At 32.2% G+C, this 27662-nt stretch overlaps 1 protein-coding gene across 4 annotated transcripts; it reads right to left on the bottom strand.

Annotated features, from left to right (window-relative positions):
- Window positions 1–9617: 9617 nt before the first annotated feature.
- On the bottom strand, window positions 9618–22553 carry LOC149150302 (basic helix-loop-helix protein A-like). Of its 4 annotated transcripts, none has more exons than XR_016262258.1 (9): window positions 22052–22553; window positions 21680–21934; window positions 18082–18178; window positions 17919–17933; window positions 17701–17757; window positions 15654–16772; window positions 12677–13201; window positions 10355–10548; window positions 9618–10152 (listed from the first exon to the last, which is right to left on the bottom strand). XR_016262258.1 is itself a non-coding variant. In XM_089438172.1 (9 exons), exons 1-8 carry the CDS (start codon window positions 22162–22164, stop codon window positions 10468–10470), a joined length of 2262 nt encoding a protein of 753 aa, XP_089294298.1. In that variant the 5' UTR covers window positions 22165–22553; the 3' UTR covers window positions 9618–10152; window positions 10452–10467. The 4 variants fall into 4 exon arrangements, 3 of the variants coding, with proteins under 3 accessions (XP_089294298.1, XP_089294297.1, XP_089294299.1); XM_089438172.1 differs by having other exon boundaries at window positions 10452–10548; XM_089438171.1 differs by having other exon boundaries at window positions 9618–10548.
- Between the last annotated feature and the right edge of the window lie 5109 nt (window positions 22554–27662).

The following is a 27662-nucleotide window of genomic DNA, read 5'->3' as shown; positions in this document are numbered from 1 at the left end:
GGTATTTTTACTGCTACATCTCAAGCAAGCTATTTATGAGAAGGAAATGTTGGCAATACTACATGCACTTAAAAAATGGCGACCTTACCGAATGGGAAGACGCTTCAAGGATGAGGATGTGGAAGCATTGTTTTGTGCTATTTATATTATCCAACCAAATTGGATAAACGAAGCAACGGATGAATGGAAGAAGAACGAAGAAGTATGGCCACTTATTCAAAAGTTGCAAAAGATCCCAATTCAAGCAATATTGCCAGAAATTGAAGAGGAAGGAAAAATCATATTGGAACCTGGAGCAGTCATAGAAACAAGAACCCGACAGCTACGAAATCGATCAATTTCAGAGTATCTCATCAAGTGGAAGAACTTACCCGCTGAATATTCCACATGGGAGGACAAGAATTTTATATAGAAGCATCAAGAACTACTCAAGCGTTGAGGACAACGCTTTTTGAAGGAGAGGGGCATGTTAGGCCCCTATACTACTAGTGTAACCCCTTATTGTTATTAGTATAACCCACTTATTATATTGATGTACCCATGTAGTGCCCATATTGTTACTATTATGCCACATAGAAGCCCACCATTGTTACTGTTGTGCCCTACAATATTATTGTTATGTAGGCTTTGATTGTATTGGGACCACTTAGACTCCTATATATATAAAGGAGGTATTTTCATTTGTATCATCCAAGAATTGTTCATTTATGTAATGTAAAGGAGGTTGCCCCCTCGAAGAGGCTGAATTCTAAGGCGTGGATCTCTCTTTTCTATCTTTTTGTGAGCTGGTTTCATTACAGATTATACTGTAAATCTCATTTTTATCACTTATATCCTATTGCATTAGACACAATAAGCACTTTTTATGAGCTAAAAAAATTGGTCTGCCTTTACTTAGTTATAACTTATAGACATTATATCTCTATTATAGCATCTCAACATAAATTTTACTAATATCAAAATCTTCAAAATTCAAGATATATGTTGTAATTTAAAAAAATATATTTATTAATCATGATTTAAATTTGATAAATAAATTGTTAATATTTAATATTATATATAATATTGAAATATATAGAATAAAGTGAAAAACACTTTTGCGCCTTTATTAAAATCAAATATCTATTTTTATGAGAAAAAAGGAAAAAAGTATTTAAATATGATGAAGATTTTAGAAAGTAATGAATTTAAAGAAGTAATGAACTTGCAACAAATACTTAAAATGTTAAATAAAATTTGAGCATTTTATTAATATGATTAAAAAGAAGGGTTTTTTTATTTTTTATATTAAATTTGAAAAAGTATATATATAGGAAAGAGAGGTATATAATTGTATGAAGGTTTTTTTTAATTATTATTTAAGTATATGTTATTTTAATGTCTATTGATAATATTTGATATGAATTAAGAGAAAAAATGCAATTAATCTTGATTTACTTAATTTTAAATTTATATGTTGATGATTTTGAGCATTTTATTAATATGATTAAAAAGAAGTGTTTTTTATTTTTATATTAAATTTGAAAAGAAATATATATCAATAATTCAATTTTATGAAAGGGAGGTATATAATTGTATGAAGGTTTTTTTAATTATTATTTAAGTATATAGGAAAATTTTTATATAAATTTATTTAATGAAATGTTATTTTAATGTCTATTGATAATATTTGACATGAATTAAGGAAAAAAATGCAATTGATCTTGATCCGCTTAATTTTAGATCTATATGTTGATGATTTTGAGCATTTTATTAATATGATTAAAAAGAAATGTTTTTTATTTTTTATATTAAATTTGAATATATATATATATATATATATATATATATAGATATCAATATCAATATCAATATTATGAAAGGGAGATAATATAATTGTATGAAGGTTTTTTTAATTATTATTTAAGTATATAGGAATTTTTTTATATAAATTTATTTAATGAAATGTTATTTTAATGTCTATTGACAATATTTGACATGAATTAAGAGAAAAAATGCAATTGATTTTGATCTACTTAATTTTAGATCTATATGGTGATGATTTTTATCAAACATTCATTCATCGTTGAATGGTTAAAGCATCCAACTCATAATTGGCAAACTCATGGTTTTAATTCCTACTAGATGTTGCACATATCCATTATTGAAGGAATGGAAAGAAGTAAGAATTATAACAACAAAGATTTGAAGAATATCAAACCTTTCATTTTATTGAAAGGCTTAGTATTCTTCATCTGATATAACCTATGATTCGATATAATGAAAATTGATTTTTAATTATATAAATAGAAGTATGTTTGATGTGTGTGTAATCTCCACTTATTTTATTCATATATTATTAACCCATAAAAATACTTTTAGCGTAACATATATATATATCATGAGTTACTCTTTTCTTATATATATTTTATTCATATATATATATTTTTTTTTGTAAGCTAAGGAAGGACCTCTGTATTTCTATTTATCCAAGTTGAAATAAGTACAAGCATTTGGTAACCTCAACCCGCCCAGAAGGGAAACCGGGTCTGTTGGCCACCTTAAGTCTTTATAAGCCGACCAATAACAAAAAAGACAAAGTCTGCAGATCCATGCCAAGTAAACTTCACTGCCAAAATTGCTAATATGGTTTCCTATCGACATTAGCAACTAAAACAGAACAAAAAAGGAGAGCTTGCTCTCAGAGAACTAACAAGGAAAACCATTGGAGCAATCTAGAGGGATTAATCTACCATGATTTCAGGTTGAGTGTCTTCGTCTCGGGTCGTTGTAGCTAGCTTCTTCAGCTATTGTTGAATCTCTTCCAACTTACTGTCCTGCATGAGCAAAGTAATTTGGAGGTTTTTCATTTCTCTCCTTAAATTTGGTATGCCCTGAGCCATCTCTGCCATTTCCACTGCAAACTGCTCCATAGCCTTTGCCATTAATCACTTCACCACCCAATATACATGTAAGGCCTGCTTTTATAAGGACAGACATCCCCTGGTGTTGCCTGGGTCAGAGATCGGGTTGCCCCAGTCTTCCATCTCCGGTTCTAAGTCTTCCTGCATTGCCTTGGTTTCTAATTCCTGAATGAGCCTATGGATATCGGCGTCTGTTCCTTCGTTGTAGGCCTTTTTTGCCTCCTACACCATATGTTTCATTGTTTTCCGGCCTCGTCTCTGAGGTGCTGGTGAAGGGGTTCTGAAATCTTGTCTGTCGGATTGACGAGCTCTCCCTCTGCCCCTACGTCCTCTTCCGCGCCCTGGGCTAACTGTTTTGTCCCTAGTAGCTGCCTGACTCCCTTGCCCAACATCAAAAGACACGTTCCCTGTGAATTCCTCTCTTCCGGGCTCCTTGCCTTTCCTAGCCAGGTTCATACCCTCCTCTTGCTGCTCTTTCTCAGACATGTTGGCCATCCCCGCCCTTCTTTTTCTAGAATGAAATTGGTCATTATGCTCAGGGGTTTTCTCTTTCTCCCAGGCCATCTGTTTTTATATCTCCGGCTGACCCTGCTCAGTATCGAACTGTGCTCCTTGCATGCCCTTGTCCTATCTTGTCTGTCTTCCTACCTTGCCAACTTCAACTCCAGCCTTTCTCATTCTTCCTGTCGTTGTCTTCTGTCCCTTTCTGAGACGAATTGCAGAGAATACCTGCGAGCTTCTCACTTCCTTCGTCGCCCTCCTTCGCTTCATACTATCTTCGACTCTGCCCTTGCCTATTCTTATTAATCTGTTTCCACCTACCCTACGTCCCATCATCCGTTCGCCGCCATTTCTTCCTCCACTACTCTGTCATCACCGTGCCTCAGGTTTCTACCTTGCCTGCAGGCCTTCTCAATGTCCTGTGGGATAATTATACTGAGAGGTGGTCTGCATTTCCACCTTCCCACGTTCAACATAATCCCACATGTCGCCATCTTGTCCACCCCGATCAGGGGATATTTTATTCATATATTATTAACCCATAAAAATAATTTTAGCGTAACCCCTCTCTCTCTCTCTCTCTCTCTCTCTCTCTCTATATATATATATATATATATATATATATATATATATATCATGAGTTACTCTTTTCTTATATGAACTTTTTTTTAAAGATAACAGTAATGCATAATAATTTAAATAGGTCTTTTCAATTTAATGTTTTACTTTTTGTAATTTTCATTTTGGTATCAAATTTTGATTTTACATTAGTTTCAAATTTAGCATTTTCATTTATGTAAGTAGATCTTTACTATTAAGAAAGCTTAATGATAGGGCTTGTCTTTCTATTAATCAATACTTAGTATTTTAATTAGATTCAATTTTCAATTAGACATAGTTGGATGTTAACTCAAAGCTAGTGTTTAGAGTAGAAATTAGGATTTTAATTAGATTTAGTTTTCAATTAAACATAATTGGAGGTTAACTCAAGACTAGTCTTTAGAGTAGCAACTAGGGTTTTTTTTGTGGGATCACATTTTTGTTGTATAAATAACACTACAATAAATATTAACTTCACTATTTTCACTACATTTAAATATGTTTTTTATTTTCTTATATGCTTCACAAAGGGGTGTTGAAGGTGCTAGGGTAAGAAAGGTATATATTTGGCTTGGCCTTCACAACATGTCAATCATCCTCTTTATTTTGTGTAAGCACCTTAACTAAAAAAACACTTAGAGCATGTCCTTAGCATGCTAGTGTGTCAATGCAAAAAAGAAAATATATGCAGAATATGGTATGCTTCTCTTTAACCTTTCCTTTTTTATAAATTTTTATTGACAATTTCCATTTTATTTTAGGTTTGAGTTTTTTTCCCTTTTTAGCTTGACTTCTTCTTCCTTTTAACTTTTTCCTCCCTAAAATCCCAAAGTTATGCCCTTCTGAAATAAGTTTTTTGAGTGTTCATCAATATTTTCTATTTTTAATGCAGTTTTTTTTGTAAGTTATTTATATTTAAAATGTCTTGATATTTTAGAATTTTTTTGTGGACAACAATTTATAATTGACCTTGTACATTTCATACACATTGATAAGTGATAATTCGATTTTAATGGAATTTCAAATTATGATAATATGTATTGTAATCATGGTCATATTTTTAATATGCCAAAGTCAAACTATACTCAATTTACCAACTTTATTATTTTTAAATTTTTTTAAAACAACAAACTTTAAAGATTGATATTTATTGATTTTAATATTAAATGATGTGAAAACATTAAATATAAACTCTCAAAATATGCTCATCTTAATAATTCAAACAACATTACATCTAAGTCTAAAAATTAATATATAAATTCAATTTATTACACCATGCTATTTTTTAAAATCTTTTATAATTGAATCTGAATCATAACTTTGCAATTGCTTCATTGCCTAAAATTTAATATTCCCAAATTTGAAGAATAACTCCCAAATTTGAAAGAAACACTATTGGGTGTCTTTTAATAAAATCTAAACAGAATTTAATTTGGATTTTGAATAAAAAGATAAATTTGAAGAATAACTCTCAAATTAGAAGGAAACATTCTTAAATGTATTTTTATAAAATGTAAAGAGAATTTAATTTGAAGTTTGAATAAAAAAATATTTATTTTTTATATTCATTAAGTATTTATTTATTTTATATAGTAAGAAAATTTTATTATAATTTAGTTATCAAAGTAGAGTGGGGACAATTATGCTATTAAACAAGTAGAGTGGGATAGTCATCACTAGCTATTATATCTATGAATGCAAATTGATGTATTATGGTTATTCAAAAAAAATCAAATCACCTAGAACTATCCACCAACTCCACCCACTAGTTCAATTGTATTTGGATCTGAAACTATATCTAGTTAGGCATACCTTTGCTCGTTGCAAAATTTTGTCACAATCGAACAATCAAAGAGATTTCCCACTCAACTCAATGGCCTCACCGAGAGATTAGCATTTGTGCCTTCATATCATCCTTGCTTCGAATTCTATGAGGGATTGTTTCCTAGCAGCAACAATTATTCAACCTGATGTGTGGCAGTTAATGCGCAGCGGCTATATATGTGCATTGTTGGATCTAAGCAAGTACATTTGTTGTGGGGGATCCAACGATGCAAATATACAGTTGTTGTGCATTAACTGTCGTGTAACGGGTTGGATAATTGTTGTCATTTCTTGGTTATTTGCTACACTAGGCACAAGATCTTGAAGTGCATATCCATTTGACAATTTTGACCATTTTGGTGCTTCACTTTTGGACCTATCAACCCAGTAGAGCTTAAGAAGAAGCATGACTTTCTAAGTAGGGTTGGGAAAGAAACTAAGGGAGATTAGAGGAAATCACATTTTTTTAAAAATACCTTAAACATAAATACAAAATAATCTACCCGCAAAAAATTCTTCTCGCTACTTTAAAAAAATATTCAATACAAAGAAAGAGGAACCCTAAAAAAAAATTAGTAGTATGACTATTAAATGATAATTATAATAATAATAAAATTAAGATCTAATTAAAAAAACAATACATGGTTCTCTTACTATGATATTTAATAGGCTTAAAAGGGTTGGATTTAAGAGTAAAAAATAAGATTTTCTTTTGTTTTTTTATTAGGTAAAATTTAGTTCTTCTCAAGGTTTAACCTTGAAGTTATGGGGCATCATGAGACAGTGGTTCAATGTGTAGTTACACCCAAAAAGAGAATATAACAAAAATGGTCTCGTGACGTGTGCACACCTAAATGGATCAAAATTCTCCCATGTCTTTTTAAAGATAAAATCCCTAGGGGTACTTTGCAGTGATAATAGTAGTAGGCTAAATTTAACACTTGTCATGTGAATGAGATTGTCGTAGTTTGGATTCCACTAATCACAAAAGAAAAACAAACATAGCGTTCAATAGATAACCATGTGTGAAATAGATAACATTCGTGATAAACATGTGTGAAATAGAGAAAATCAAATAATGCAATTGCCTCTTTTAATTGTTCTACTAATGGTTTTAAATAACATATTGAATCTACATAATCCTTTCATTTAGTATATGATTAATGTTGAGTCAAACTTCAAGGGTTAGCTCAATTGGTCGAGATACTGTTTCTTAAGCACCTTGCCATTGCGAGGTCACAAGTTCAATTCTTCTTGTCATGGGGGGCAACTCAATTGGTTAATCCGAGAAATGTGAAATCGTTGAAACTCAAAAGACCCAAGTTCAGGTCCCCCTTGTTGTGACCCGGGCTACGTGGAGGAAGACATATCGTAGCTCCCAAAAAATTTAATGATAATTACATTATGTGTGAGTGACGTGTCAAACGAATTGTTAAGTTCCTCTGGATTATCAAAACAATAAAAACAAAAATAAAAATATTGAATCACTAACACTTTCCACCTATTTAACCCTTTTTCATTATTCAATTTCAATAATTTTTTAAAAACTATCAATTCTATACCATTATTTAAACAATAACTTAATCTCACCTTAAATTTCAACTATACCTATTAAAAATTAAATGTAAACCCCAAATTAACCAAAAAAAACAAAACAAAAAAAACCTCACTTTACCCTCATCAAAATATCTCAATGCAAATGATTGGCTAATAATTTAAAGGGGTTTCTTAATTTCTATGATGTACCCTTAAAATGAAGCATAAAACATGCGAATATTTGATTTTAACTTCATATTTAAGAGATGTGTTCTTTGTCCCCCAAAAAAATCTAAGTGGCACCCTATGGAGATATTAGAGCTCCACATTCAAAGATGCTCAAAGGATGAATGCGTTGTTTTCAGATAAGGATGAATGATGTGTTCTTGGCCAAAAAAATCAAGTGGCACCCTATGTGGATAAATTGATAGCTCCACATTCGGTACTCACAGGGCGAATGCACTTTGTTGTTTTGACTTCTTATTTAAGACGTTTTTTTAAATAAAAATTATATTCTATTTGGATATTATATCTCCACATTCAAAGGTACTCCTTAAAGGAAGTAATAGTAAAGGTTATGAAACTGGGTATCCAAAATATTCATTAACCTTTTCAACCCCAAATAAAATGTCATAAATAATTAATTATGAATTATAAACTTAATAATAATTTTAATTAATTTATTTATTTATTAAAATATAATTATATAATAATAAAATGTTTATTTATTAAAATTAATATTATGGAAAAATAAAATATCATTTTTTTCTTATATTTAAATATATATATCTAGAATAATCATTAACTTTTTCAACCCCAAATAAAATTTCATAAATAATTAATTATGAATTATAAATTTAATAATGATTTTTCTTAATTTTAATTAATTTATTTATTTATTAAAATATAATTATATAATAATAAATGTTTATTTGTTGAATTGAGGCTTCTGTGATTAAATTTATGAGAAATTTTTCGGTGTAATGAAATATCTTGTGATTTACGCAAAAAAATCTCTCATAAAAATGTTTATTTATTAAAATTAATATTATGGAAAAATAAAATATCATTTTTTTCTTTTTCCTTATATTCAAATATATATTACAAATTAATTGACAAATGTATTTATTATTATTTTTCTAATTTTAAATAGAAAAAATTTATACTCAAATTTTGTATCATAATTATATTAGTTAAATTAAACATGATGTATAATTTAAATATAGATCTACCTCTATATATATATATATATATCTTATTTTCAAATATATATAAATTTATTTTTATTTATAAATAATTAATAAAATAAATTAAATTCATTTATAAAATAAATAATTCTTATTAATAAAATTAATTTTACTTATAAATAATTAATAAAAAATTAAATTCATTTATAAAGATTATAAATATATTTTTTTAATCTTTCACTTGTTTTTAATTCACAAATTTAATATTAATTATTATACATTTTTAACATATTAATATGATATATGTATTTACAAATCAATTAAAAATGATATATTTATAATTGAAAATAAAAATATATATATAAATCATTCCTAATATTCTACAATGATATTAAAAATATATATTTATTATTTATTTAAAGATCATTTAATAATTATTTTATATTCATTTGTAACATAATAATGTCTAAATCTTCACATTGAATATGAATGAGGTTTTTATATAGAGAAATATAAGTTTATTTTACTTTTTATTAATAAATTTATCTATATTTATAAATAATTAATAAAAATTTAAATTTGTTTATAAAATTGTGTAATTTTTCATTTATTTTTAATTAAAAATTTTAATATTAATTTTTTTTTAAGTTTGACAAGACTATATTTTGATCATGTTCAATATATTATTTTGATGAGGTGAGAAATTGAATCTATAACTTCACATAAAAAATATTTTAACAAAACACCCAATCACCATTTATCCAAAAACCCATAAACTAAAATTAATTATTTAAACTTTAATTAATTAATTAATTTAATATTTACAGATTTTATTCTTACTTTTTTTTTGTTTCTCAAATTTTACATATTTAAATCCATAATAACTACCAACTTTCATTTCATAAATATTTATAACTCCATCCACAGCCCAGGCCCACTTTCAACCATCAAACCACACCTTTCAGGGCTCCGGCCACCATCATGGACAGTCATGGAGCAGAGGGGACACCAAGCATCCTTCTCATGTGGTTGTGCTACAAGTAGAGTAACAGTGACAAACCCTTGATGAAACTAAAAGATCAACTTGCAATTATTTAGTCATGATTTGGACCCCCAAAAGAAATGACATATGTGGTGTTGTCCAGCTCTAAAGCAGGTGCCATGATTATGAAACAGGCATGCAGAAATGTACACATGCACGGAGCTTATGCAGTTCACAACAAGGTTTGGTGGAATTTTGCACCCATATGCCATGAAAATGGGCCCAGCCTGCACTTTTCAAGATGTCACAGGGTTGGATGGACAACTGAATAGATTGTCACCATTCAACACCTCAGTTCCTCAATCACTTACTTTGTCTTTTCTGAGTACAACGCCACTCCCGAGAATGACAATACACAACAATTTTCTGTATTCTATGCGCATGCCACGGTATAAGACAAAAGTGCAGATGCTCTGTGCCAAACCAATCCTATAATTCTGTCATGCAGCCCAAATTGAAGTCCTGAGCATATTGAAATAGACTCTGCTCAACAGAATACAGCGTTAAAGATGTCCACCATGCCAATTAGTTCTCTTGTTGCATCAATTTGACAACTTCACTGCATAACAAACAAGTTACAGAAATGGAACCAAATCAAATCCTCGTTTTCCAGGTCCAAGAGGGCACTGCTACTCTGGGAAAAAAAATATTCACTTTAACATGCTTTAGAATTTGACACCACTGCCCCAATCAATTGAGTGAAAAAAAATTATATTAATATCCACAAATGAGCAGATCAGATTAGATTAATGGGACTATACATCACAAGACTAGATATGGCAAAACCAACAATCTTTGCATGACCCATTAGATCCAGCTGCACATATATGTAATCTGTGGAACTTTACTCATACATACAACTTATTCTATCAGTTCAGCATTTGGAGGCAACAAGCTCAACAGCCTCTTTCACTTCAGCAATGCTGGGTCTTTTACCACCAAACTTCTCCTGAACCTGCACCAAACAGACATCATGGATGAGTTTAATTAATGTCCACGCGATGAACAAAACGATTACAATATTATAAAAAGCTATGAAAGGAACATAAAGCTGTACAGATGATAATTTAGTAGTACTGGTGACAGAACAAGTATAATAGGTCCAATGCTGCCCTCTGACAGCATGAAGGGACTTAAATGGCTGGGCTACATGGAGGATTGAAAAATGACAAAATATGATAAGTAGTATATAAAAAAGAGTGTCTTTTTGTTGGTGTCTTTGTTCAATTTCAGCCGTGTCTGTATTGTTGAATTATTCTCAACAACAAAGTTCAAAGCTCTTACATCTAAGTTTATCATTTTATGGGCAGGAATTGAATTTGGGTGAGGAGGATTCTAAACGTTCTTCTTAAATACTCAAAATAAACCCAAAACTAATTGACATTCTTAATCAAATTAAGATGTAAAAATGTATAATTTATTTCACAAACAAAAAATATTTTATATATCAATTTGATTTATTTTGTTGTAACTTTAAAAATTAAATTATTATCATTATTTTTTTTTGTTTGTCTAATTTGTTTGTGTTCCTCCTCAAGGCTTGACCTGTGGCTTGAAAAAGTCAATCGGTAGGCCACACCAAACCTAAGCTGACTGGATTTTCAACAGCCTCCCTGGGTACCTAAGCTGACTGGATTTTCAACAGCTTCCGTGGGTTTGATCCGGCGTCGCCTTGCCTAGGAGGCCCATCCTCAACCAGTTGTGCTAGTAAGACTACAAATTATCAGTGTTCCATGGGGACGCATCCCCAAAGTCGGGTGCACGCACCCCTCGTGCCCGGGACAGGGAGTCTCTTGGGGGCGTGGTTCCCCACACACCCTTTTTGGGGATTCTCGGGGAGACGCAAGGGGGTGCGTTTCCCAGTGTGGGAATCTAGACTCCCCAAATAAGGGTGCCTTTGGGCATCCCCCTTCAGTGTGGGAGTCTAAACTCCCCAAAAAATATGCTTCTGGGCATCCCTTTTAAATTTGCCCAATAAGACCCAAATTTAAAATTTAAAATCAAAACAATAAAAAAAAATTAAAACTAAAACTAAATAGAATAAAAAAAAATATTAAATAATTAGAAGTCTAAAACCTAGGTTAAAACTTTGAGTTATATAAATTTCATATTCAAACTTTGAAAATATACTAGTATGTTTTGCTTTCAATTTAGATTCTAGAATGATGAATGATGAATTTAATTTTTAAATCAATGTAGATTGTAGAATGATGAATGATATGGATCAATGTATTTGAATATTTCATTATTGATTTTTATATTTTTTTATCGAATCTCATCGTATGTATGAATAATTCAATAATGAGACTTGAGTATTTCATATGAACAATGTATGTATCAAAATGAATGATGAGGATGGATCAATGATTCAATTGTCTATTTAATATTTTTATGCCTTCATTATTGAACTGTGAACAATGAATATGAACTTGAATTATATATATATATATATACCTCGAAGTCTATCCGCACCCCCGAAATTTCTCTAAAATTTGAGGGTACTCCCACAGGTTCCCTTGTGTCTCTCTGGTGTCTCCCCACATCTGAGTCTTGGTGGAACATTATAAATTATTATCATTATTAAATAAAACTAAATCACATATTTAAAGATAACATAAATAAAATACTATTATTATTATTATATAAACTAAATTATAAATATTAAAATAAATAAAATAATATAAAAATCAAAATCATTTTTTTAATATAACCCAAGTAATTTATCATTTTAATTTTTTTATTTTTATTTTGGATTATCAGAAATATCAATATCAATTATTTTGGATTATCAGAGATATCAATATCAATCTAAATATTGAAATATATAACTAATATTATATTATCATCTGAATTTAATTTAATTCAGATGGTTGAGCAATCCTCTCAACTTCAAATTCAAGTAACTATATTAAGTTCTTAAATAAATCTATACCAGCAATCTAGTGCTATACCCTATATCTAAAGTTGCTCTCTACCCTTAATAATGAATATTGCACCGATCTGTACTTATTGCACACTATGTAAGATCTCTAAAGTGTAAAATGTTTCAGATCTAAAGTGTAAAATGTTTCAGAGGGACATACTTTAGCTTTGAGTACAGCAGCAAAGATTTTATCTGCTGTGGAAGACTGAACAGAATAAGTGTCCAGATGGAGGCTGCTCAGTCTCTGCATTATATCGAGAAGCACGCCATGTTTGCAGGGGCATTGTATTTCTACCAAAACAGCATCATCTTCGATGACTGAAACTGAAACATCCAAATCTGTCGCTGCTGCTGCCAGTGTGCATGATCCTTTCTTATGGAAGTCGTTCAGCTTTCGCTTAGATTCCAACCTGGGCATTTTCGAGGGTGGCTGTTTCGTGTCTGTCAACGTCCAACCGAGTTCCCCATCAAGACAAGAAGACTGCAGGCAACTATCCACGTGATTTACTCCATGTCTTGTCATTCTCATGTTTTCTGTAGAGCCTGATCGCTTTGGTAAGTTTCGATTCTGGGTCTTCTTAATTTCCGCCTCCATGAGTTTGCTGGATGCTTCTAACTCCTCTACGCGCCTCTGAAGTTGCTTGAGATACTCTATGGCGTCTCCCAGGATTGATGCCTTGTCCATCTGCATTAACAGGTCATGCATCTTAAAAACATGTATGTGTGTTCCAACAGTAAGTACAGACAATGTAGATTGTGTATTAATAAAATGAAAATCCAGACAATGTAGATTGTTTATTATAAAATGAAAATCCAATGTTAGTTATAGAAATTAGCGATTTATAAGTTGGGAATCACTGTTGTTAGACCAAAATTTGCATGTACAGGTCAACGATCATATTTCTTTCCAGAAATAAGGATCTACAAAACCAGAAATAAAGATTCACAAAACTTGTATGTATTGGTCAACAATCACATTTCTTTCCAGAAATAAAAATCCACAGTGATTAGTTCATGTCACTAAACACACAAGGGCGAAATAACGATCACACAACTAATCTAATACTGATATATCCAATATCCAACCATATATTATTAAATTATTAATTTGGAGCCATAATATAAGATAATCCACTGTACCAGACTCTAATAGAAAAGACAGTTGCTTTTGGTTATAGGTGGATTCAACGGAGGTTTTACAAGTCAAATTGATTTAAGTTGTTTTAATAGGTTTGGTTTAAATTTTATAATGTTTATAATAAAATTATTTTATTCTTTTAAGCAATTTTAAAATGGTAATTCTGAAAACATTTTATCTTCAAGATTTTCAAAGTTTAAAATGGTAATTCTGAAAACATTTTATCTTCAAGATTTTCAAAGTTTTTAGAACATTTTTAGATTAAACTACTTTGACCATGGTTGAGTAACACATTCTTTTCTTTTTATATATATATAATCACAACTAAAACAATAAAATTTGTAATCTTTTTAAAAGAAAATCAATTATATTGATGAAGAATGAATATACATATTCCGGTTCTGACGATGATTGTTCATGGCTTTTTAAAGCCCATCATCAAAACATTTCCAAAAGTTTACATTACAAGAGAACTTAAAAAAATATCCTTCCATCTTCTCAAAAACACTACTCTGTCAGATTCATGGAAAACTGCAATAAACTTGGAAACAAGACCTTTTCTACAGTCCACTAACAAATAATTTTCTATAAATCATCGACAGGCCACGAGCATGGAAAAAAAACCGAATCTTTAATAATAATGTTAACGAATATTATATACTTAAAAATATATATATATCTAATATCAAGGACCCAAATTAAAGATAAATCTATGCACCATTTGAGAGTGGAATTTGAATATCAACATTGAAAATTAAATTGTTGTGTTTGCTAAGTTACCATTTTGATGGCATCTAGAATTGAAAAAAGGATTGACCCTTTCAAAACCTAACGTATACCCAAAGTTAAAATAGATCTTTGTGCTACTATTAAAAGATCAGGTCAGCTGCCAGTTGTCAACTCAGTTCTATAAAAAAATTGATGAAGTATCCATGGTTAAGAATGATCTGTGATATATAGCTTTGCAATACCAGGCAGCCATCTAGGTTGCCAGAAGTGAAAACACAAAGATAAATGCAAAGTGCAAAGATACATGGTTGCCAGAAGTGAAAACACAGCTAAATGCAAAGTGCAAAGATGTGTATCTTTTTGTGAAATGTAAGGGAACGGGTCCCTATTAGGAAGGGTACTAGGATATTTAGTAACAATGTTTATAGTAGTGAGCCTTATAAAAAGTACTTCGTTATCTGGCCCTGTTATTCATCGAAACTCAGATTCCAGGAGCATAGAGCTTTAGATAATCAGGCTTAGGCTCTAGACTGTCTTAAAATTAATATTAACTATTAAATTTTCATATAAAGGAAGGAACATTATGCATTCAGCAGTGTTCCATTTAACATTCAAGTTTAGCCTCTGAGACCATAAAATTATAATTTATCTAAAAATATAAGTATTAAGGTTTTATATATATTGTATTTAATATCCAAGGTGTAGATCAAACCAAAGGGTTTAGTTCTTATTAGGTTATTGGATTAAATATCAGGAGAGGGAGGGGGAGGAAATGAGGATAAGCGTGAGGGGAGGGGAAGGATTGAGAATAAAAATTATCTGTAGGGAATTAAACTATCCCAAAAACAATCCAAGCTTCCTGGCCTAAGCTCCACTTACCTAGGAAAAAAAAACATTTTAAACCTTAGATTATCTTTAAAGCTGAAGTATTAAAGTTTCACACACTGCATATGTTATGCACCAACCCAACTCTTATTATATTAAGTAAAATATATCCTATAGTCTGTATTAAAGTTCCACACACTGCATATGTTACTTAATATATCCTATAGTATGTACAATTAGATTCAATCATTCAACATATACAAGTTTCATTCACTGCATATGTTATGCACCAACCCATATTATATTAATTAAGTACAATATATCCTATAGTCTGTATAGTTAGATTCAATATATACAGTTAGATTCAAGGAAAAAGTCAATTAAAAAAAATGAAGTAATCCTTTATGAAGGTGTGTATTTCACATATGGGTGAATGGGCATTTACCTTGGTAACAAAAGGAACCAGAGAACGAAGCACGATAAATTTCTCATTCAATTTTTCTCTTCGCCTGCGCTCTGCCAGTACATGGCTAACACTGAGATCTTCCTGCCCAATTTTGCGACCCACCAACTTGCTGCCAATTTCTTCTTCTCCCAGTTTAGGGGAGTAACTTGGGTCTTCTTTGTATTTGTTGTGGAGGCGAGCAAGGTTAAACAAGACCTTCTTCAATATCCTCTGCGGGGATGCCACTGCTTTGATGCCAACAACACAATTACCATTGTTCTTCCAATGTATGAAACCACTACCTTGTTGTGAATGTCGTGAGCGCCAATCCTTTCCAAGTTTTGTACTGATAAAGCCCGTGGACTCTGTCAAATTGCTGGCCTGTTGCCGCTCTAATATGGTGGACAAAGTCCTGGAATAGTGACCATCCTCATCCAATGTCTGAGGTGCTGATTCCAGCATGGTTTCTATGGCATTGGAGCCTTGTTCCAAGCCCAAGAGCACGCTCATATTCATATTCATATTCATATCCCTCTGTGAATAAGTGCATAGCTGAGGAGAAGGGTCTACAATGGACTGAGTTACACACTCACCAGATGCTTGAAGTCCATGGCTGGTGTTATCTTCCATGTATGGCCAGCCCTCAAACCCGGCCGAATTTATGTTCACATGGCCATTCTGCAAGCAATCATTCTCGGCGCTTAACAGAGGAAATTCATGAGAGCCAGGATCACCATTACAACACTGATCCTCAGGGGATCCACTAGCCTTGTAATCTTCACAGATGTCCACTTGCATTGATTCATTTAATCCATGTTGTTGTGGGTCTTCTGTAACTGATATTTTATCCTTGAGCTCAAAAGTTTGAATGGGGATGTCCAGGTCTTCATGAGCAGTTGGCAGGTACTGTCCACAATCTGTAATAGTAGAAGCTCCAATCTGATTCCGAGCTAGGCATGCAATGCTGTCGGAGGACATTATTGTGACCATGCCCACTTGATCCTTTTCGTCTCTGTCTGAGCACTGTGGGCTGGATGTAGATTGCTCTGAACATATCGGTTTGGGGTACTCCAAAAAAAAGCTTATGGTGCGTTGGACGAGACCAGGGTCTTCTCGCTCCTAACAACACAAATCAGATCAAACCAAGATTAGGATATTTTCTATAATTTTTAATCTTGATCATCTGTCAGGCAAGTTATCAGTTGCATTGAGAGAAGTTAAGGGCATTTTACAGTTTCTGTGAAGGGTGGGCTGATCAGTATCCATTTAACCTATTGAATCTTAATAATGCATGGGGTACATTGAACATCTACATTAACAAAGATTTCTCTAAATCTGGGTCTCAATGACTATTAGGGTGGTTAGGGTGGTTCATGTAAATTTGACCTGGTCAAGTTAACAATGGTTTTAACACTCCAAGTTGCATTCATGTGGAATATAGCCTACTTCAAAAAAAAATGCTCAGGTAAATTTATCTGGGTGACCAATAGAATCCCCACAACTGTGTCTATAAACACCATCACTTCTATGGATGTTTCATAATCCTAATAGAGATAAGCTTTGGATCATCTAAACCCAGGTCTTAAATGTAACTAAAGTTTACTAAATGGTTTTGATATGGACACAATTTTTCTAATATAGTCTACAAAATGATCAATGTATTTATATGAACATCATATATCCAGTTGCATTTTGGCACAGACCTATCTATAGTTGTCTTAAGTTTGCTAAGATGGAAGATGTATGTTTACAGAATGCAAAACGTTCAATGTATTTATATGAACTTCAGATCTCCATACTGGCATTTTGATACAGACCCATCTAAATTTGGGTTGTTGAGATGGCGGTCAGACCATCTAAACTTAGGTCTGGTCTGGTCTGATATGCAACTAAAGCTCGCTAACATTGGCTGGAGAATGGATATCTAAAAATCACAAATGGCCAATGTATTCAGATGAACCCATGGCAAAGTAAGAAGTACATCTTAAACACAGGTTTTGATAAATTTACAATAACTTTTTGAACTCCAAGAAACAAAGGATGTTACCACTTCAGTAGTTCCAAACTCCAAGACACCGTCCGCGAGAGGGATGCATACAACAGTCTGCAATAAGATATTATCCTCGGAAGTCAAAATAAGTTCTGTAATACAAGTTCCTCCCTGTATGAATCTATAAAGGTGACTGATTCATTTTGAAAGCTAATTTTCTTTACTCTGAAACTATTTACTTGGTTTGAATTACAAGGTACTGAAATTGGAAATACCTGAATAGAGGCGCTCTGCAAGAAACCATGGGATCATCCCAGGTGGGGTACAGCATTTACAAATTAAAAATAGATGTCAGTATTAAGATGAAAGCTTCAGCTTCACCAAAAATTAAACTATTGGGTTTGTCAGAGTGATGAAGATGAGGATGATGGGAAATACCTTAGCAAGAAGAGCACGTGGGAAGACTTTGCTGTCCGCTTCGTTGGCCTGGCACAGCCATATGAGACGTCCATTGGCAAGTGTCCGTCCAGGCAATCTGCACATAAATATAAAGAAACCAATTACTATTGAATGTTAGCAGGGTGGCAGCTAACCACAATTCTACAATAAGAGGTTGAGTATCCTTGTAGACTTTGTAATCTTTATTAAAAAGGTCTGTAATATTTTCTCGTTTAAGGTCATCTCTCTTTCAAATAGGTAATACTTGTTGCAGGATGCTTGGAATTTTAGGGTCATCTCTCTTTCCAGTAACATTTGCAGGATGCTTGAATTCTAAGAATTGTACTGGTTGAACTTTTAATCCTTGTTAATGCTTGAATTTTAAGAAAAAATATTAAATTGAAACCGTCTTAGTGGAAGAAAATAGACTAAAATGAAGATCAACTCTCAAAGACTCAATCAAAACCATTACAATTGGTTTCTATGTTATACAGGTTCTATGAAACTGGCTAGTTAGAATATTCAACGATGCAACTGTTCATAAACAAGACAGAAACTAAATGCAAAAGTAAGAACACTAAGGGACAGAGTAACTAAATGCAAAAGTGAGAACACTAAAGGCATGGCCCCGCCTGCATTGACATCAAATCATTGAAGTTTATTTAAACTAAGTAAATGTAAACAACTGTTCATAAACAAGACACAGAAACTAAATGCAAAAGTGAGAACACTAGGGGCATGGCCCCGCTTGCATTGACATCAATTCATCGAAGTTTACTTACCTAAATAAATGTTATCAAAAGTAAGAACAGTAGGGATCAATTCGTTGAAGTTTATTTAACCTAAATAAATGTTATTTGTACTCTAATATAGTTTGTGCATGTTAATATAATTTAACTTTTAACTTTTTAAAAATTGAGTAAAAGTTTTAAAGTCAAAAGAACTATTAAAAGCATATTGAATTAGTCTCCAAAGGGATTTTAGTGATGTGAGAGGTTTAACCTTCGGTGGGATTGATGTAAATCAAATTTCCTCTTCCAAATATATCTCTAATAAAATATTGACCACTTGAGCGTTGAAGATTCCACTATAGGAAAAAGCCATCCTCGGAAAAAGGATAATACCAAGAAACTGTTGCAAAAAGAACGGAATCAATCAATGCTCCAGACTGTGCATGAAGTGACAGTTGACTGCCATGAAACCTTTATCGGGAACAAAAATTACTTTTACTACGAGTACTGAAGGTCCAAATAGTATAGGCTGTTATATTATATGGAGTGTTTAGCACATAAACCTGTAGTTTAGCAACCAGCATTAGTTTCAAGTTTCATCCTCATCAACCAGACTAAGACTGGTACTAGTTCATGGATCTTTGGAGAATAAATTGATATGCTATAATCCTGTGCCCAAGCTAATGAACTTTATGACATTCATGTTACAGTGATGAAACCAGTGTATGTGCACAACACTCTCGTGACAGATTAATGCAAGCCCATGTAAGTCTAAGAATGTGATTGGGAAAACATGAAAACGTCCAACTCTCTGCATTTATCAATGTGCTTCTCAATCCTCCCCAAATGCAGAAGTACCCCCAAAACACCCATGTCATGATATTTAAAACAGCACTTCCAAACATTATAAAAGATTATAAAGGTAACTAAAACACTTAGTTCTCTTATTTGGCAACCCAAAAATTTAATCAGGTTAGAAATCTCAGTAAGATATTAAATAACAGTTTAAAGTTGTTAAAATTGGTCAAAATAATAACAGTTTAAAGTTGTTAAAATTGGTCAAAATGGTTTAGGTAAAGTTAACTCCATCAAATTACCTAAATTTTTAGGCTTATCAAAACATCTTTAAAAAAATCTTAACTCGATCAAATTACCCAAATTTTTAAACTTGATCAAGACATCTATAAAAAATGGTAACTTGGACTCGGTGACCAAATTCGAATATTTACCATATATTTGGAAAAAAACAGTACGTTTGAGCAGTGGACCTATACCAACTCGAAACGTTTTACCCCATTGAAGTGATGTACAGAGACAGGGGGGAGGTGCTACTGCGCTGGTCCCATTATACTTGTGCACATGTTTCTCGAGAGCGATCTTTGACGAAAGTATGTACGTCATTTAAAATTTTTATTCCCGTGATAGTATTTAAAAGAGAAAAAGTTACTCCACACGTATGACCAACACCGACGAGCTAACGATTGATGGATGACATCCCTGAAATATTTAACAGAGCCTGGATCGTCACCGCCCCCATCATGTATTCGCCAGACTGACAACAAATATATTCAATAAAATATCGCAATAAGAAAGCGTGGGGGACTCTCCAAGCAGGAGCACTCCAGCTAATGAGAAAAAAAATAGAATGTCAATGAACAGAGATGAAAGAATTTACATGCGGGATGATCATGTCAAGGGATTTTCTCCACTAACATCCCTTCCCTTTCATCATGGGCAATAACTCCATCTTTCCTTCGGCTACTGTTCTCAATAGCCAGGGGCAGTCCATCGCCCTGATAATACTGTTCTCAATAGCCTGATAATAATAATGATGGGTGGTCTTTGTCTTGCCCAGATAATAGTAATGATCAGTAAAATAGAAAAGGGAGAAAACTATCTTTGTACTGGTTCACCTTTGATCAGTAAAATAGAAAAGGGAGAAAACTATCTTTGTATTGGTTCACCTTTGTCTTGATGAACCACATTAGTTGGCTTGATAATAGACCTTTGTCTTCGTGAACCATATTAGTTGGCCTGATAAGGCTTCATAATAGTAATGATCAGTGGCTTGATAATAGTAATGATTAGTAGAATGATCATAGTAAGAATGATTGGTAAAACAGAAAAAGGAGAAAACTATTTTTATTTTGATGATCCACATTAGTTGGTTCGAAAAATAAACCAAAATCTGATAGATAAATCACAATCATTTTAAAATAAACAAAAAATAATCTGTAGAACATCTAATTTTTTGAAGTTGTAGATACCTTCACTTCTGAGATTTAAGGTTTAAAAGAGATTTTATAGTGACAGACATGATTTTAAGAAGCCATTGAAGATAGGCATATGGGATTCCATTTTTTTATGTCATACACTAGAAGATTGTTGTAATGTAATCCACTTCCTATGAAGTTATAGGTATTCCAAGAAGCAAGAAGCTACAAAATGAGTGTCTGTGATCCCATTTCCTATGAAGCTATAATTGCAAATAGCTACAGTATAGGTATATTTGCCTCCATTTCCTATGAACCTATTTCAAGATAGGTGTATTTCACTCATTTCTTATGAAGCTATTTCAAGATAGGTGTATTTCACTCATTTCTTATGAAGCTATTCCATCTGAGATGCAGAGTTCGTTTTCTATGAAGTTGTTTCCAGAGGCTACTGGATAAGTGTATGTGACTCCATATTCTATAAAACTAATCCAGGCTGTTATATCTCTCCCATTCCATGACACTATTCCATCCAAGATGCTTGATACTATTTCTAGTGAAGCCATTCCAAGAAGCACAAAATATGTATATGATTCCATTTCCCATACAAACAGAGAGTTGGAGTTGCTGGAAGGGGGGATCAAAGCCACGTACCCAACTCCAGGGGCAAAGGTGTACGACATGCAGACCAAGTAATACCACTCGGTGTCTGTCAGATCTTCAGGGGACAAAGCAGCACAAGGCCTTCTGGCGGGCTGATTGCTCTCCCCGGCAGATAAACTCTCATAGAGCTCTCTCAATTGCAGAGTTCTCTGCAGGCAGAGCTCCTCGTTGCTCAGTTCCATAGGCTGGACAGTCTTCCTCGTCTTGATATCGCCATTGTAATACCCCTCGCTCCATTCCAGCACTCTGAAACAAGCCCCCCAAACAAAAAAAAAAAGATCCATAGACACCCACATTAGCTCAATGCCATGGCAACACCTCAAAACAACACCAAAATAAAAATAGAAAAATCCATAAACATACCCCTGCTGATTTGATAACTGCCAGAAGATGGCATAAGTCCACTGTATGCTTTGGACAACTGATTCCAGCTGCTTCCTAATAACACTATTGTTTGCAGAAGCCATGACCGCCATAGATAGCCTTCAGGCACATATGGGAAAAATAGCAAGTACCCAATTTTTCAGCCCCGAGATCGAAACTCCTGGGCTCTTCAACTAGAATCCATACCTGGTAAAAAAAACCAAAACAAACTCTCGCCAGCCCAAACCCATTACCGATCCTATGTTAGTTCTCACTCAACTCCCAGTCTGAGTATGGTTTCTGTTATTTTCCATGGCTGCTGGATCATAAAGACAGACTGTGAACACTAAAAACAAGATCCTAAGCAGGATTTAAGCACCAATATATATCTCCCAAAAGAGCTAAATTTTTATGTATTTCTTTCCTCCGGTGGCCCGGAGAATAATAAAGGCTTTTGGACAGTGCAGAAAGGACGCAAATTTTAATAATAACAACAGTCCCTGCTAATTGTCTCACCCCCCAATGAATATGAAACTTTATTACGTGTGTGATTAACTGGTGTAATTGGAATTTGTTGCAGCAGCAGGTAAGGTAATAATCTCGCTAGTGTGAAAGCGAAGGGCCACCTAATGACCCCACAACCCACCCCACCTCAGAATTTTGTACCATGGGCGAGCCGGACACCTGTTTTCAATCAGGTCAACTTTTAATTGAATTTCAATTTTGACTGGCTGGCGCCTGCCCTGATCTCCATCCATTCACTGTTCCACTTCCCCTTCTTTCCGGTACTCCTTTCTCACGTGGGCAGAACTTTGCTTATTATGATAATGACCTCTTAAAAGCAACCAAAAGCGACCTTTTAAAGAGCGAGAGGGTATTTAATCTTCCTGCAGAAATTCAAAAGTACAGCTTAATCCTTCAACAATCTCACAGCATTTTTCATCTAAATTCCTGATGAATACAATGTTCGCAAGTATTGAGACCTTCTAGAGAATCTTAAACCTGTCGTCATTCAAATCTTGTGTAGCGTCTAAATGTATTTAAGCTCGCTGTCGTACAAATATCAACTTAATAATGTAGCAGTCTTTATTGTTTGGCTGAAATTTGGTGATGAAATTGTTGGGCCAATAGTGGATTTTTATTATTTAAATGGTCTTAGTCTAAGGATATTGTTTTTTGGTCTCGAAATTTATAGAAATTCTGGTTATATTTTGAGAAAATTTGATAGGGATTTTTGTAAATCTATAGTTGTTAAACTTTAAAATTTTGGGTGTCCCACACATTTTTGATGATGCGAGCTGAGAGGTATTCAATTTCTTTACTTGTAATTTTTTTATGAGTAGACATTATTTAAATATTTTGTATAGTTATTTAATTTTTTTAATTTTTATATAAAAAAAAATATAAAAAATTAGTCAATATAAATAAAATATAATTTTGATGAGGGACTAACACGTTACACATTATACTGTACTATAAAATAAGCATCTAGACTCAACATTATATTTTTATAAATCTTCAAAAACATGTATAATAGTAAAATTTTGTAATTTACCATTATCAAGTCAAAAAATTATAAAATAATTTGATTTCTAATTCAATCGTGGTCAAAAACACCTGTGCATCTTCGGAATAGACCAACATTAACATTATGGTGAAACATTTGAATTTTCAATTTAGTGTAACCAAAAATATGCAGATCTTTGATTATTGTTCAAAGACCAATTCTTCTCACTCATGCGTTTTAATGGTCTTGGTGAATAACATTATGCACTAGGTGGATTAGTGAATAAGTCAATAATGGGAGTTACCACTTTGTAATTATTTATATTATTGAATTTTTTAAATGCATTTATCTTTGAATAAGTCAATAATGATGGGAGTTATCAACTTTGTAAGTATTTATATTATTAAAGTTTTCCATGTATTTATAATTAGATATAAAGTTGGTAGATGGAAATAGAACTATCTTGACCATCGTTAATTATAATTATTTTTTTTAATAAAGAAAATTGAAAATATGTTAATATTATATTTAGATTGTTTTTCAATATTAAATTTGAAATAATTTTATGTTATTTTATTATTATTATTATTAAGTTAATAGGTGTATTTATTTTGGAATATAATTTCCAGAATTTTAATTAAATTATTAATAATTATGAAGTAGATGGTAGGAATTTAATTTCTATTTTAGAATATATATAGTAGTATAAGGTTGAGATTTATTTTCAAAGTAGTTATTTTTTTTGGTTTTTTAATTAAAATAAATGTTGTATAAAAAAGTTTCATATGAAGTGAGGTATGGTTTTTTGGGTATGTGTTATTAATAAACCATGGTATTGGTCCTTAGTATAGTATTGTAACAAAGACTATTTACAAAATAAGAATCTCCATAATAAAGTGAGGTAAATTTCAATAAGACTCGTGTTCCGTGGTTTTTTAAATGTATATATGTTTTTTAAGGATTTTTAATGTTTATTATGGATTGATGCCTATTGACATTTACAACCATGTGTTTTTTGTCACTCAAAGTGCTTATATTAATTTCTCAAAAGTGTATTACATTTAAGCATAGATTTTTTTGCTCTCCCAACCTCATGCTGACCAAATTTTTTGGCCCAGAGAGTTGTGCAGCTTTTGAAAACAAAATGACAGTTTTTACATATAACCAAAAGACAAACTTGCACTAATGCCCAACAAATGTTTAGAAGAAAAAAACTACCAACAGTCATCAAACAGGGATTCTGCATCTGTGCATTTCCAAGGGCCATGGGCAAACTGTGCTCGTCGTGGACATGAAAATCAATATGAGCTAGCATGGCTTCTATTTCATCCAGGGATTCATCAGACCTACATAGGTTGCAGTGCACAAAAGCTAGACGGTCCAAGATTTCCCCTTCAGAAAACTGCAGATCATTTATATAAGCAATTACCTCATTCTTATCTTCATACCTTTTCTCCTAAAGGATATCCAAGCTGGCTTGGATGCCACGCAGTTGTTCAGCAATGGACTGCATTGTCGGGGGCTGCTCCACTCCTCCAGGTGATGAGGCTCCCTCCTGGGCGACCTCCTCCTCCATCATGCCACCCTCCTTGTCTCGTTCCTTAGGTCTCGTTGCCGAGTCCCCAAGTTGCCCATGGTGGTCGGCTCCACGTTGGGCCCTTTCCCTCTACCTCTGCAAGGCAATAAATCAGTATCAACTCAGTAACACTATCCCTCTCCACCCTCCAACCCACTTCACCCTTGAACTAGCAAATAGAAACCAGAAAGGCTTGGCCCCCCAACCCAAGGTTTACTCTGACCACTCCGCAACCAGAGCACAATTAACTGGGCACACCAGGAACACTGCTAGTGTAGCTCTCCCTCTCCAACAACACCAGACTCCTCTCTGGTTTAGGGTGCTCACACTACCACACTAACTACTGGTCATTGAGAATCAACATTGCACGACAACTACGACCCAACAACGAGAACCAGAAAACCAGTGACAAGCACCATCCAAAAGTTGAACTACAAAAACAGTAATAAACACCACCCAAAAAAACAATGACACACCCCAAGACCCTTCCAAACCAGACAAAATGCCTTGAAAGAATAATTTAGTGACGACGGTCGCTAGACCACAATTGTCGTCTATTTCTCTTGGATCCCAAAGTGCTCTCACTCGAACCCAGACCTTAACTTTTGAAACTAGGCTCCACTCACCATCACAACATAGCACCCCAATTTGGAAAACTTGAGTGGGCATGCATAGGTAAATCACATATGAACACTCATCTTCCTCACCCCCTCTGCACCTCATTCCCATAACTAGTGTCCACAAATAGGTAAATGTCCTCCAACATTGATTTAAATTAAACCTCACCCTCTTCTCGAGAGTTACAACTTGCCTCTACCACTTGGGGAGGACCTCCGCCTCTGCCACTTGGGGAAGACCTCCCACTTTCCTTCAACGTGTGTCCAATCCGTCATCAATACTAGTTGGGGGCTAATTCGTACCTGTTGTATGTTCGACTCCCTCTTGTTGTTCTTCAATGGGCACCCATCAAGGAACCAACCATTTAATTTACATGGTTTCTCTAGTTTAATTATAATATAGTATAAATAACTTTTTTTCACCAAATTACACTATACAGTTTCAAGCAAAATTGTTATTTTTTATTGTTTAAATTAGTTCACTGGAATTCAGATTAAACAACTTAAATTTGAATTTTAAAAAATCTCTGTGTTAAAAAATAAAAATATTTCACCTATGAATTAAACTACACTTTTATTTATATTTTATAGCTAAAATAAAAAATGATCCAAATCTTTTTTTAATATAAATTTTAAATTTACCAACTATATAAATATTAACTAAAAGTAAAATATTTCAACATTATATTTATATTATTTATATAATAAAAACTATTATATATTAAATATTAAAAGTTAAAACTTGAATAAATGTTAAATCTTAAACTTGAATAAAGTTACAACCCAACCCTATTCATAACCTCTCTTATTAGTTATTAGAAATTTAGAACCAGCCCTATTTATGACCTTGACTTTTCCTTTTATGGGCTATGCCAATAAAATTGTATAGAACAAAAATTAATACATAATTCATAATTTCAACCTACTTTTTAAAGTTTTAAATATTGAATAATTAGGAACTTCTATTTCAAGAAAAGGTTTTAAATTTTTAAATATTGAATAATTAGGAACTTCTGTTTCAAGAAAAGGTTTTTAAAATTTTTGATGGGGACAACATTATATGTGTCAAGTTTTATCACAATTACATTTCAACATTTTACATTATTATATTTTAACATTTTACATTTTTACATCTACATTACATTAAGAATGTTTCACATTTATTTCTATCTTCTTATTTTAATTTCATTCTTACATCTCTATTAAGAACATCTCCCAATCATTTTTATCTAATTATCCTCAAATCCTAAGATTTTTATAAATCTAAAACACTGTTAATTTTTTCTTAAATTTAAATATACTTCATTTTTTATTTAAATGTATAAATTTGTAATCTAACATAATTTTATAAATATTCAAACCCTTTGAAAACCATTATAATTTTAATTTTAATTAATATATTAGTTAAAAAAATAATTTCATAATAACCTCAAATTAATTGTATTCTAAATATCTGATTAATTTAACATCTACACATAAATATTTAAATTTTTTCATGAATATTTAATTTTTTTTTATTTAAATATTCAATTTATAGTTTTCAATTTTTTTTAAATAATTTTAAATTAATTTTCACTTGAAATTTTAAATATAATTTTTTTTTGTAAATTTAGTAAGACTACATTTTTATTAGACATTTTTATTATGTCTAATTTCTTATCCTGATTATAAATAACACAAATTTAGTTTAGTGAAATTTCATTTCAACAGCCAATACCAATTAAATTACCTCAAACAAACAAAATTTTAAATACATTTTTAAAATATACCTTATTTTTTATTTAAAATCATTTAAAAAATCATTAAAAAAAATTAGGAGTATTTCAAAAAAAAATTCAAAATTTTGAATGATTTTAAAAGACCCTCAATATCCCGAAGACAGAAAGTAACTATACTGGAAAGCATAAAGTA

The sequence above is a fragment of the Pinus tabuliformis genome, chromosome 9, assembly GCF_031772625.1.
Source record: "Pinus tabuliformis cultivar Carrire ecotype Pingquan chromosome 9, CPIR1, whole genome shotgun sequence".
Taxonomy (NCBI): domain Eukaryota; kingdom Viridiplantae; phylum Streptophyta; class Pinopsida; order Pinales; family Pinaceae; genus Pinus; species Pinus tabuliformis.
Note: the sequence above shows the minus strand (reverse complement) of the source record. Positions and strands in the feature narration are given on the sequence as shown.

What these genes read in the sequence shown, in the direction of transcription:
- LOC149150302 (XM_089438171.1), bottom strand. Translation starts at nt 22,164, where the DNA reads ATGGCGGTCATGGCTTCTGCAAACAATAGTGTTATTAGGAAGCAGCTG. An exon ending in ACCTTTGCCCCTGGAGTTGG is followed by an intron (nt 18,179 to 21,679) that starts GTACGTGGCTTT and finishes ATTTATGTGCAG; the next exon opens with ATTGCCTGGACGGACACTTG. An exon ending in CTGCTGTACTCAAAGCTAAA is followed by an intron (nt 10,549 to 12,676) that starts GTATGTCCCTCT and finishes TGTTTGGTGCAG; the next exon opens with GTTCAGGAGAAGTTTGGTGG.